Below are 12,137 nucleotides of genomic sequence, written 5' to 3'. Positions count from 1 at the left end.
GATGCTGGGAATTGAACTCAGGACCTTTGGAAGAGCAGGCAGAGCTCTTAACCACTGAGCCATCTCCACAGCCCCTGCACAAAGTTTTTAATGATAACCTAGGAGTTACTGGTACAGGAATTCTGCCCCAAAAGCCCCTTGTAAAAAAAAGCAGGACTGGAGCAGAGTCAAGGTTGCTGGGGGCTCACCCTGAAAGTGGGGTAGAAGTGGATGTCGTATGTGCGGCATACGTCTTGGTTCTTTTCTTCTGCACAGTCCAGAGCAGCGACACGGATGGCAGCACTCCAGTCTACAAGGCAAGAAATGGGACCTTGAGCAGAGCTGCCAGCACCACGTCATTCCATCCTAGGCAGCATCTGCATGAGCACCAGTCACCGCAGTGAAACCACCCGTGTACCTCCTCCCTTCAAGTGTTTGTGAGCCTGTGCTGAGCTGGGAAAACAGAGTAACATTTTAACCAAAACAAGAGGTATCTTCCACCACTGTTCACTGAGAAAACTGATTTTCGTTGAATTTTCAAATCACTCAGCAGCTTGCTATACACCATTTCCTATTAAAAGACACCTGATGGGTGGAAGTGTAAGAACCTGGAAGCATTGTCTGAAAGATGGTAATGGAACACTACAAGAGATACCAAGTATAGCATGCATGGTGATTAAATGCCCTACATGTGCCTTGTCTTGGTGTCAGTAATTACCAGCTCTTGTGAATGTTTTATCCCAATCCATCATAAATCTTCCTGTCTTTTTCAGTCCAACACACCGCCATGGCCATAGCAAATGACGCATGCTCCTAATGCCATTAGGCACCTAGACATCTCCTCCCATCCTGCCCACATTAGACACTTTCCCTAGAGCTCCTTAAAAGAGGCATAGGTAGAGATTTTTATCAGGTTCTTTTGCTGGGATTAGTCTTAATAAGCAAAATGTAAGTCGAAATGTAAGTCAAGTGTGCCTTTAATCCCAGCACGCCAGAGACAGAGGCAGGTGGATCTCTGAGTTTGAGGTTAGCCTAATCTACAGAGCAAGTTCCAGGACAGCTAGGAATTAAAAAAAAAAAAAAAAAAAAAAAAAAAAAAGCGAAGTGTGCTTCTGCAGGAGCATGGGGGGGGGGAGTTTGGCACTTCCATCATTATTAGAATAAATACACGTTAAATCAGGGCTGTAGCCTCTTTTCTCAGCTCTCACCCAGGGGAGGGAGACTTTCCTGGTAATACAGAGATAAGTGCCTAGCTCTCTCTGCCTTGCCCTCTGGTCACTAGCATCAGGTGTACCTTTAGGTGACTGCTGGGGGTCCTTCTAAGAGCCGTGCATTAATATCTCCAGGGCATTAAGTCACATCATCATGCATACTTCCCAGCATCTGGTCCTGCAGGGGTCCTGTCTAGGCCCAAGCCCAAGAAGTGCTGAGCTTGGTTGGTGGCTTGGCCATGGTCAGCAGCACAGCACAGTTCACAGATACACAGTGTTAGCCGAGGGAACAAGCATGAGAGACAGTCAGAAGAGCCACCTGGGTGACCTTGTATAAGCTGCCTGGAAGTTGCTTGATTTCTGGGCAGGAGCTCATACAGTTCATACAGGCGATCAGCATGTTCTGTTTTGCTAGTGTTATTCTGTCACATGAAACCATTCCTCTGAGGACAAGTAATGTTCAAAAGCCTCAGAGGCTGCATATGGGGATTAACTTGAGCTGAAGGGACAGTGTCAGAGGACACTTACACCAGGTGCCAGAGGTCAAAGACTGTCTTCTTTGTGAGCCACCCCAGTGTCCTTTCTACATACCACCCTGACTTGTATTACACACCCTTTCTTTATTTTATTAAGAAGAAGAAAGAAGAAAAGGTCATCACAGATACTAACCAAATAAATACTGTTGGCTATGGAAAGCCAGCTCTGCCACAAGGCCACTTTAAAAACGTAGAAGAGAACTCCAGTATTTCTGAATCACAAGCATAGCTTCCTGGAGTCTCAAATGGCACAGAACCGAGGAAGAACAGTTAATACTCCCATCCAATTAGGGGCAGATGGCACAGAAGGCACTCTGAGGCCCAAGGTGCTTCGAGGGCAGATTCACGCCCTGCATCTGGCACAGCAGCTCACTCCCACCACCCTGATTTGACTCACAGACCCAACCAATTCACTCTGCTCACTGAGTGTTCCCACCCACACTTTCCTTCCATGTTCTAGAAAAGCACCTTCTGCCTGGAAAGAGTGTAACAGTAAAAAATCTCCAAGAGTAAAATGCAAGAACCAGTCTCCCAGCCAGATGAAATACCAAACCCACCCCGAACTGGGATGGATGCACCTAGAAATGCATGGTGGGGTCTGGTCCTGTTTTCATTTTTCAAATTTTTCTTAAGCATGCATACTCAGGAGAACTAAGTGTAGGGGCTGGGGGCTCAGTGGCAGAGGACATCCCTAGGCTGATCCTGGCACTGTAGCAGCTGCTTGCTGATACTGGGTATTAGCTTTGTGTTTCTCAGATTCTGCCTTCCAGAATCTGAAGCAGAAGGCCACTCCAACACAAGGCACAGGAAAAGACAGTTTCCCAGTGCTGCAGGGGACAGTGCTCAGCAAGACAAACTACAGAGCCAGCTTTGCAGTTTGTCTGTTTTTTTGTTTGCTTTTGTCTGAGATAGGCTCTGGCTAGGTAGCCCAGGTTGGGCTTGAACTTGAAATGCTCCTGCCTCAGCCTCCTGAGTGCTGAGATCATAGACTGGCTGGTTAATATAGGCCAGCGCTAGAGACTGAACACAGGAGCCCTCCTTATATGGCTCGGCATCTGGAATACTGAAGGCACTGAGAGCCTAGTTCATTAGGAATGCAGAGCAGCATTTGCTGACAACTGCACCCTGGCTCTCCATCAGAGCAAGGCCTCATCGCTAATTCACAGATTTCACCGCCACAGTCGGCTCTGTCCCCAAATACACGAGCAACCTCCTGGCCTTGCAGCATAACCAGAACAGAACACCGCTGTGGGTTTTTGATCCACACTGTCTCAACCCGGCCCTACTCTGTACTGAGGACACTGAATTCTAAGTACCCACATGATGAGGAAGAAAAAGGGAACTCCAGAACCAATTCTCCTGACAAGGATACCAGGACAGAGACAAGGAAGGAGGGCATGTGGGGAAGCTGATGCTTCTGAGTGCTAATCTACTACCTGGGCTCTGGGAAGCAGCAAGGCGCAGTGAATCATACTATCAAGATGGAGGGAGACTCTTAGCTCAGCTGTGCTCCTGAGAACAAGTTTGTAAAGCCTTGTGCAAACAGTTGTAGGAGCTGACGCAGGACCTCACAGAACTCTGTGGCTTCAAACCACAGTCTTTACAGGTCCCCACGGTCACACAAAACTCTGTCAGATCTCTCGTCCTGGGTTTGAACCCCACTTTGCTCCCTTGGCTGGGTCCTCTTCCTGTCTCCCTCCAGGTCCCACTACAGCATCCACGACACTCAGGTGCATGAAGGTGAAGGTGAGGACCACAAGCAGCGCAGCAGTCATCAGCCGGTGAGCGCCGCAGACTATCCAAGGCCATGGAAGCAAGGCTGAGACCTCTCTAGGGCCAGAAAAAGGTCTTCTTACCAAGCATCTGTAGAACACTTACTAATGACAATGCCCTCTGACCTCAGAGATTCAGAAGAGCAAATTCTACCACACAGTGCATGTGCATCACAGACAAGGGCCGGGAACAAGACCTCCTTCCCATGTTGCTGGGGCAATGGGACTGACGCACCACAATGTCCACTTCTGGCCTGGCCCACTCTGAGCCCTGCCTCTGTGGTGACTGCAGCTGGCTGTCCAAGCATTTCTCCTGAAATGCCCTGTCTTCCTCCTCAGTTCCAACTGTCACACATAGTTACAATGAAGACACCACTGGCTCTCTCTTGTTCAGCCTCACAACAATCATTTCAACCATATGGGATCGGCTGCCTGGCCCCATATGCGGCAACTGTTGGCTTGAAATGAGAAAGCCCTGGGTGGCCCACACTGTCTCAGCAGTCTGGTGACTCATCAACATGGTAAAAAGCCATCGCTGCAGCACTGAGGAGCAATGAGCGTGGAGCTTATCTCCTTCAGACAGGATCAGTAACAAGGTCATCTGCCAGTGATGGAAATCCTTACCATGAGTCCACCCTGGAGCACCAAAGCATAATTTCCAAAGAATAAAAACAGACTCTCAAACTGGGTGTGCTGGTGCATGCTGTAATCCCAGCATTTGGGAGGCAGAGGCAGGCAGATCTCTGAGTCTGAGGCCAATCTGGTCTACAGACTGAGTTCCAGAATAGCTAGGGCTAAAAGAGAAACCCTATCTCAAAAAACCAAGAGAGAGAGAGATAAAGAGCAGATTCTCATTGAGGGAACCCATGTCACCATGCTAACAATGTCCTTTAGTAGATCACTGAAGGTATGGGCAGAGGAACACTGGAAGATCAATCTACAAGACTACTAGGGACAGCACATGGCTAGAACAAAGCTGTCTCAGTGCTGACCTACCCCATCAGCATCTTACTGACTGGGTAAATGTGGAGTTCACATAAGTAGCCAGGGCTAGTGATCAATGAACAGCAGCCACCCAGACACCCCGAAGTCCTAGTATGAGATGGAAAGGACCTGAGGCCCACAGTGGCTGAGGATGAAAGCAGCCAGAAGGCAGAAGCTGACCAGGCTGGGAGCATGACCATACCCTGGGCTCAGATGTGATGGGTCATTAAGTCTCCTTGTAAGAATCACTCCTTACTCTTGCCTCAGGGCAAGCACTGGCCCAAATCTATCTATACAGTTGGTTGGGTGAACTGGTACACACCACACCTAGAATCCCAGCATCAAAAAGCAGAGGCAAGAGGATGGCAACTTTGAAGACCTTGCCTCAAACAAATCATCCCTCCCTCTGCGATTAAAAAGTGCAAGGGACTGTCACTAATGTGCCTTGCCTCTGCTCTGTCTACAGGGAACCTCACAGGCCTGAAAGGGCTGCAAAGCCCCTGAGCTGACCTTAGAAGGTATAACTTTCCTCTGTTTCCCCACCCTCAACCAGACCCTTGGATGTGGGGGTCAATGACCCTACTGTCCTCTATCAATAAGGGTACAAAGAGTTACTTTGCCTTTCCTAGGGTTCCAGTTTTTTTCTGACTTTTACCCAGACCTTCTCAGCAGTCTGCTCTGCAGTATAAAACCATGGTTTGTTTTTGGTTTCTTGTCATTTAGGAGAAGGATGGGCAGTTTACCAGGTCACCATCCTTTTAATGTCCTCTGGACCTGGGGTCCTGCCTGGGCTCTCTGTCCTTGCTGTGGCTAGTCATAGGGACAACTCCTCAGAGAGCACCAGCCTTCCCCAACTGCCAACCCAGGTTCTTTAGCACGGACAGGTTAGTCCTACAATTACTTTCTCAGTACTGCATGTCCCTCTAGGAACAGGGCCCTGCCTGCACTGTGCACTGCTCCCTTCAGTCTAGCGGTGCTGGGTGAAGAGTGTGAGAGTTAGCTCAGAGCCAGCACTGCCAACTGCTAATGCTGAAAGTTCAGCTCTACGCTCATACGAGCACCACCTGCCCAGCTGCTTCTCCAGATCCTGGTGAGCCGATAAGGCAGCTGCAGAGCCACACTTGGATAAAGTGCCCCTTAACGGAGGGCATCCAGGGAAAAGGGCCTGTGTGCTGGTATCTCATGAGGGAAAACCCAGCTGGGCTTGTGCACCCTGCGGAAGCTGCAACAGACGGCAGTGACAGTTAGAAACTGTGAAGCCTGAAGCCTGAGGCTGGCAGATGGACAGTATTCACAGCAAACAAAAGACACAGCACCTACTTCACCAAAAATGGGATTCAGAACCCTGAAAAGGCTGGCTATGGGGTGTGTGCCTCATTCAGCAGTGCCTGCCTTGCCTAGCCAGGACACCATACTAAAAGAAACCGAATGCAAATTGCTTGTTTGCACCAGCCAGGCTGTCCTGTCCCCTCCATTCTGTGGGAACGGGGCCCCCACTGGAGGGCAGAGGTTGCGAGAGGGAAGGATAACTAAATTACAAGTGATTTCTGGCTTATACTCAGCTTAGTTATTTTAGTACTACAGGCTTAGAAATATCTTTGAAATAATTATGATACACAGTAGACCAAGTTATTTCAAATTTATTTGTCAAGTAATTCTACTGCTGAATGAACAGATTTAACTTTCCCCATGTCTCAATGGAAAAGCAGAGGAAATCTCGATTTGTGACCAAGTATCATTGGTTCTAGAAAATGATTACAAGTGAATTAGCTCCCAGGTTCAAATACAAGGCAGGACTGTTTTAGCTCTCTTACGGCTTCTTCACCCTCACAAAATGCTGGACAGCCAAGTCTCCAAGCCCACATTCCAGACTCCTAGAACCTTCTCTCTGATACTTGCTACCCACCAGTACCCAGGACCAGCGTGGGAACCAGACCATCACTCTTCCCCAGCCTCACTGGGAGTGGCTGGGTCTCAAGGTTCTGCATTCTCAGCACTTGGTTTATTTAGTCTTGGTAAGCTGGAAAACGATGTGGCCCTAAGCATTCAAGGGTGTACGGGGATGAGGGCAACAAGCCCTGCTGGTGAGATGGTAAAGCACATACTGGAGAGACAAGGCAGGAATTGCTGTGATGACTGGGTCCGGTCCACGGCCCGGGACCTGACATGCAGTGGGGACAGCCCTCTGAGTGGATGGCCAGCCTTGTTAAATAAAACCCACTTGGTTATTTGAAAACACACAAGCAGCTGAGGCCCCTGACATGCTAACTGCAGCTGCCTTGGAGAGGCACATTCTCTGGCCAGCTGGCAACTGGCCCTGGCTAATGGTAAAGTGACCAGATGGCCGTGACATACACCAAAGAGTGGTTGCCCTTTGTAGCTTCCAGGATTCTGGGCCCTGCCAGTCCTGCCACACCCCTCAGCAATTACTGTCGCCAGTGTCCCTCTCTACTTGTTCTCAGTAAATGGGTAACAGGCACCCCATAAATACTAAGCAGTCATCTTCAAGAGCCTGTGTTCTAAGCAAGCAGAAGACATCTGACACCATGGGAATGAGGAACCTCGGGAAGGCACAAAGGCTCAGCTACTGCTGGCAACAGTGACAGAGCACTACTCAGTCCTCTACCTGTGGATGGCACACTCTGTGCCCAACTATCTGTCCAACACCTCCCACTCTCAATTCCCAATGTCCTCTTTAGAGACACAGAAGTGTGCCAATGGGGTTCTGGAATCACCTGTGCCTGGACTTAGGCCCTGGCCTGTCACCTAGGTACCATCACCTGCAATATAGAGACTGACCAACAGTTCTAGACTCATCCTAGATGCTGTGATGATGACCTGCCAGGTCTCCTGTTCCCCTTCAAGACCTTCACCAAGAATTTTAGGGCCAACACAGATCTGCTCTGCTCTCCAAGGTGTACTGAAGGGGAGAGAAGAGCTCAGAGGGACACAGGCTCATTCTTCAGGCACATTCCTGTTCTCCTAGGCATCTACACAAACCCTTCAGTGGCCAGGAGAGAAAGCACAGGTGCCAACTGCCAATCCAGATTGAGACAAACACAACAGCCTGGGATAAATGGTTTCAACAGAGTAGGTTTTGTTCTGGGAAATACTTAAGATGGGATAGGCCTAAGCCAGGGCCACATAAGTACTAGAACAGCCTTTGGGCCCAATGAACAGACCTTTTGTTAACCTATTTCTCACAAGGAAACCCACTATTTCCCCCTAAAAGTCAGCGAAGAGCCAAAGAAACACCTGCGTAAGTTTCTGAGGAAGGGAAAGGCATCCTGAACCAAAGACACATAGCTGGGGAAGCCCTCCCTCTACAGACCTCCCAGCTGCTTACTCCAATTGGATAAGCTGAGGGGCAGGAAAGCAGGCGTAGGCCACCATCTATCTAGTTCCAACCCCCACCATGGCAGCAAAGCCAATCCAACCAGAGTCTGGGGTAGGGGCTGCAGGGGTAAGGAGATGACGGACCACTGGGTGCTATTTCAAGGGGACAGGAAGAGATACCTGGGGAGCACCCAATGCAAGGCCCATAGACGGTGTGGCTAAGCATCCTCCCTGCTGCTGGATGACCCAGGCAGGGAGCCCCGGTAGGAACATAGGCAAGTGGAGGCTGGGGCAGAGGGTCTAGTGCTTCCCATACTCTGCACAGAATCCCACAAGACACGGTACAGAAGAAGAACTGAACTCAGTATCCCAGGAGGACAGGGGTGAGAGTCAAAACCTTCCCAGGAAGTGGGACATGGCAGACATCACAAGGGACACTGTCTCTTCTGCAGGTATCTAGCAGTTACGCAGGATCCCTTACAACAGGTGACCTGACATCTTTGGAGCTTGTGCTGACAGGATATTGGGACCCACCCAGCAGCCTAGGCCGAGCCCGATAACATGGGTGTTTACCAAATCCCCAGGTGACTTGCTTCACACTCGAACATACTCTGAGGGCCCTGCTTCCCTCCTCAGGTTCTCACCTGTTCCTGCCAGTCAGCTCTTTCCCCAGACCTAAAGTCAGTCTCAGGCTCTTCTTCTTGGCAGCCAGCCACTCTTTCAAGGCAACTCCACTTCAATGAGTGTCAACCACAGCATTAACTGTGGGTGTTTATGTGGCACTTTCAGAACGGTCTTCCTTTCAAGTTCCAGGGACATCTTATCCCCTTCTGCTGCTGGTCTGGTTACAGAAGAGCCTGCTTATAACATCTGGTGTGGCTCATGACATCTACAAGCCCTTTACTAGATTGAAAGTCAGAACCGAAATAAACAAAAGAGCTGCCAACAAGTCTTGCCAGGGTCACCTGCATGTCCACTGACAAGTATCAAGAACAGGAAAGTCCTCTCTACTACTCAGTGGTTTTGAAAAAAAAAAAAGTGAAAAACAAAACTCCAATATAAACTCTGTCTTTTCAGTCACTGGTCTCAGTTTCGGCTAGTGCTTGCCAGGGACTTAAGAAAACTTGAAATGGTTTGGAGGTTAAAAACACATTCTGTTCTTGCAGGGACTGGGAATTGATTCCCAGCACCTACATCTTACAGCTTTGGAGGATCCACACCTCCGGCTTCCATGAAAAACTGCACACATCTACACCCACATAATTCAAAACAAAATAAATTTTAGGAAGAAAGAAAAAGAAAACCTTCAGACCCAAGAAAACAATTCCATTAGATTCTACATAAAATAAAAGCCTAGCATTCAAGAAACAGGAAGTCAGTGGATTCTAGGCCAGCCTAGGTTACACTATGAAACTCTTAAAAAAGTAAATAAATAAAGTGCCCCAACAGGGAGGAAAGATAAGGCAAACATCTTAAAACAGTCATTTGCAATTGTGTACTTGGGAAAGGCTCTTTGCAGATCTGTTGAAGAAAAACACAGTAGTGTTCAACAGCAGACCTAAAGGCAAAGGTGCAGGAAGAAGAGCAACAATTTGTTGTCTTGCCCTGCGAGATCTGTAATTAGAGGTTAGTTCAACAGTAGTAAGCGGCTGGAGCCAAACCTCAGCCAGTGCTCGGAAAGCTACTGCACAGTCACTTAAATCCCACTTTCGGGAGCTGCTGGAAGAGGTCTGAGGTCTGCAAACGTAACTCAGCACTAAGAAAGGCAGGATTTCTCAAAAGCTATGGTTAGTGAACGAGAAGCCCAGCAAGAAGACGCTTTGCAAACTTTCTGCTTCTGCAGAGCAGTCCCCAGAGTGTCTGGGTTTCTAAGTTTCTCGGCCCGAAGCCCACTATATGGCCGGTTACCTAGCAAACCAGGTTGGGGTTTGACAGGAACGGGGACCCTTCCAGAGTGGAAAAGGTGGCAGGCTCTAAAATGCAATTGCTGGGGACGGGGAAGGTCAAGGCTGGCCAGGGAGGGGCCAGCATAAGAGGCTGGGGACAGGATGAAGTCGGCGTTCTGAGAGCTGGCGACCTCAGCAAAGCCTTCGGCCCCCGCGGAGGCAGCGACCCGCACAGCTGTTGCACGGAAGGGACGTCCGCCGGCGCGCGGGACCCTCACCTCGCACGTCCGCCGCCAGCGCCCGCCAGGTGGGCGCGTAGCCGATGCAGTGGCCGCACCACGACGAATGGAACTGCACGAGCCACGCGGCCGAGCTGTTGCCTGTGGCCGAGCGCACGCTGCCGCTGTCCAGCAACCACACGGCGTCCACGCCCACGCGGTACAGCCGCGCCGCGCCGCCCTCCCGGGGCCCCACCGCCGTCACCGCCGTCAGCAGCAGGAGCAGCCGCGAGGCCCGGAGAGAGGGCGGCCGCCGCGCTTCAGCTTCGGGACCGCGCTCCACAGCCCCGGCCGCCGCCATGTTGGGAGTGCCGCCGGCGCGCCGACCTTTCACCCTAGCAACCGCCATCACGTGCTTGCGCGCGCCGGTCCCGCCCAGGGCATTGGCCCCGCCCCCAATCAGCTAGTCCTCTCAAGGACCACCCCTCGTCCTTTTCGCCCCGCCCTCGTGATCTGGCCCCACCCCGAGCCCTGATCAGTCCAGGTCCGGCTTCGCTCTCTTTTTGCCCCGCCCCCGTCCGATGGCCCCGCCCCAGAACGCAGGCCCCGCCTCGCTCCCTAGGCCTGCTCCGCCCCCGTATTTCTGGCCCCGCCCCTGCCTTGGGTCACTGTTGGTCCCGCCCAGATCTTAGTTCCCAACCACAGGTACCTTTCACCCAAGGGACTGTGAGGCCTAGGGAGCCAGATTTAGCAGGGGGACGTAGCCCATGACAAGATGAATATGAAGTTGTGTAAACACCACGCCAGAAGTTTCAGCCTGAAATGCATTTTTAATTGGGCATAAATAAGACTCGGAAACTAGTCTCTATCTGAAATTCATGTGTAACATGAATCCTGGATTTTATAAGCCAACTGTGATTTTATCTGTCAATTTCAAACGTCCACGATGATCACCTCGACCCCTTTATAACCCATAGGATATGGTAGAGTCACAGGGCAAAATCAGACGGCCTTCTGCTAGATTGTAGAAGGGAGACATAAACCTGACTCTTTTTTTTTTTTTTTAGACAGGGTTCTATGGCTGGCATGGAATTCTATATATAGCTTGTCCTCCTGCCTCCCTAGCCCTGGCCTTACGGATGTGTACCACCATGCCTGGCTTCCACAGTTACTTAGTCTATTTCCCTGTGCTAATGTTCTGCTCTGTGCCAAACACTGGAGAGAACATATAATCCAAGCCAAGCCCCAGTGTCCAGGGTCGTATAGGTCAAGAGAGCAAGTGGGGGCTGTTGTGTAAATGTGAGCATGCAGGCATCTCTTTGTACAAAGTTCCTGAGGTGGAGGCTGCTGAGCTCTTGGGAAGCAGAGGGAGTGAGGGTGGGGGAAATTGGGGGTGGGGTGGGGAGAATTGTTTGAGGCAAAGGGAGAGAGACACTTGCTGGGAGACAAATACAGAGAAGCTGTTTGGTGTTCAATGGCCCCCAGAGGGTGAGTAAGCAGACCATTGTGGAAACTGCCACCGCTTGAGAGGACTGGCTGCTTAAGCCTGGGTTTATGGGAATGATCTGGACAAGGCCTGTCTGAGGTGGAAGAGCTTCAGGTAGAGCTTCCAACTCTACCAGAAGGCACAAAAGTCTGAGGCAGGACACGACAGGGAAACGCATCCCGGATACGAGGAAGTGACTCTGGCTGAAGTCTGTCTCCACTGATAAGAATTCCAATATGCAATTAACCTTCTTGCTGACACACAGACAACATTTTCAAATAAGGATGTTAAAGTAGCAACAAGCCACGTTTGGACTCCTCAGTCTAAACCTGCAGGTTTCTAGGACTCTCACTGGGAACCCCATTTACAAGAAAAGCTGTGTCTCAAACCCCTTGAGGCCCAAGGTTTTGTTTTTAACAGATTGTAATCCCATCCAATGCGCCATCAGAACCATCCTATAATCTCACTTGTTGAAAAGGGGAAAAGAAAGAAGGGGAAAATTCCTTAGGAACCTGCTGAGCAAGAAGTTCTGGCAGCTTCCGAAATCCTATACATGGCTATTGCTAAACCACTGGGCTTTGACTGTCTCTGAGAAGCCAACACCCTGGCTGAGGTGTGCCCTGCTCTTTCTCTGAGCATCTCTCTATTAACCGCTTCGGCAAAATTTTGTTGCTTTCTTCCGACTCCACTACCACCTGGCTAATCATGAAATTCTTTTTTTTTTTTTTT

The 12,137-nt window shown here is 50.1% G+C and overlaps 1 protein-coding gene across 1 annotated transcript in view; it reads right to left on the bottom strand.

Annotated features, from left to right (window-relative positions):
• Nucleotides 1-10,299, bottom strand: part of Qsox2 (quiescin sulfhydryl oxidase 2) — a 31,719-nt gene extending 21,420 nt beyond the window's left edge. The window contains exons 1-2 of the mRNA XM_005346257.3: nt 9,983-10,299; nt 189-289 (exon numbers count right to left, since the gene is read on the bottom strand). Coding sequence (XP_005346314.2) covers nt 189-289; nt 9,983-10,283 — 402 coding nt within the window. The 5' untranslated portion in view covers nt 10,284-10,299. The remainder of the gene's footprint in view (nt 1-188; nt 290-9,982) is intronic.
• Nucleotides 10,300-12,137: the final 1,838 nt, after the last annotated feature.

The sequence above is a fragment of the Microtus ochrogaster genome, chromosome 4, assembly GCF_000317375.1.
Source record: "Microtus ochrogaster isolate Prairie Vole_2 chromosome 4, MicOch1.0, whole genome shotgun sequence".
In the NCBI taxonomy this organism is placed as follows: Eukaryota; Metazoa; Chordata; class Mammalia; order Rodentia; family Cricetidae; genus Microtus; species Microtus ochrogaster.
This window is presented reverse-complemented; position numbering and strand designations above follow the sequence as displayed.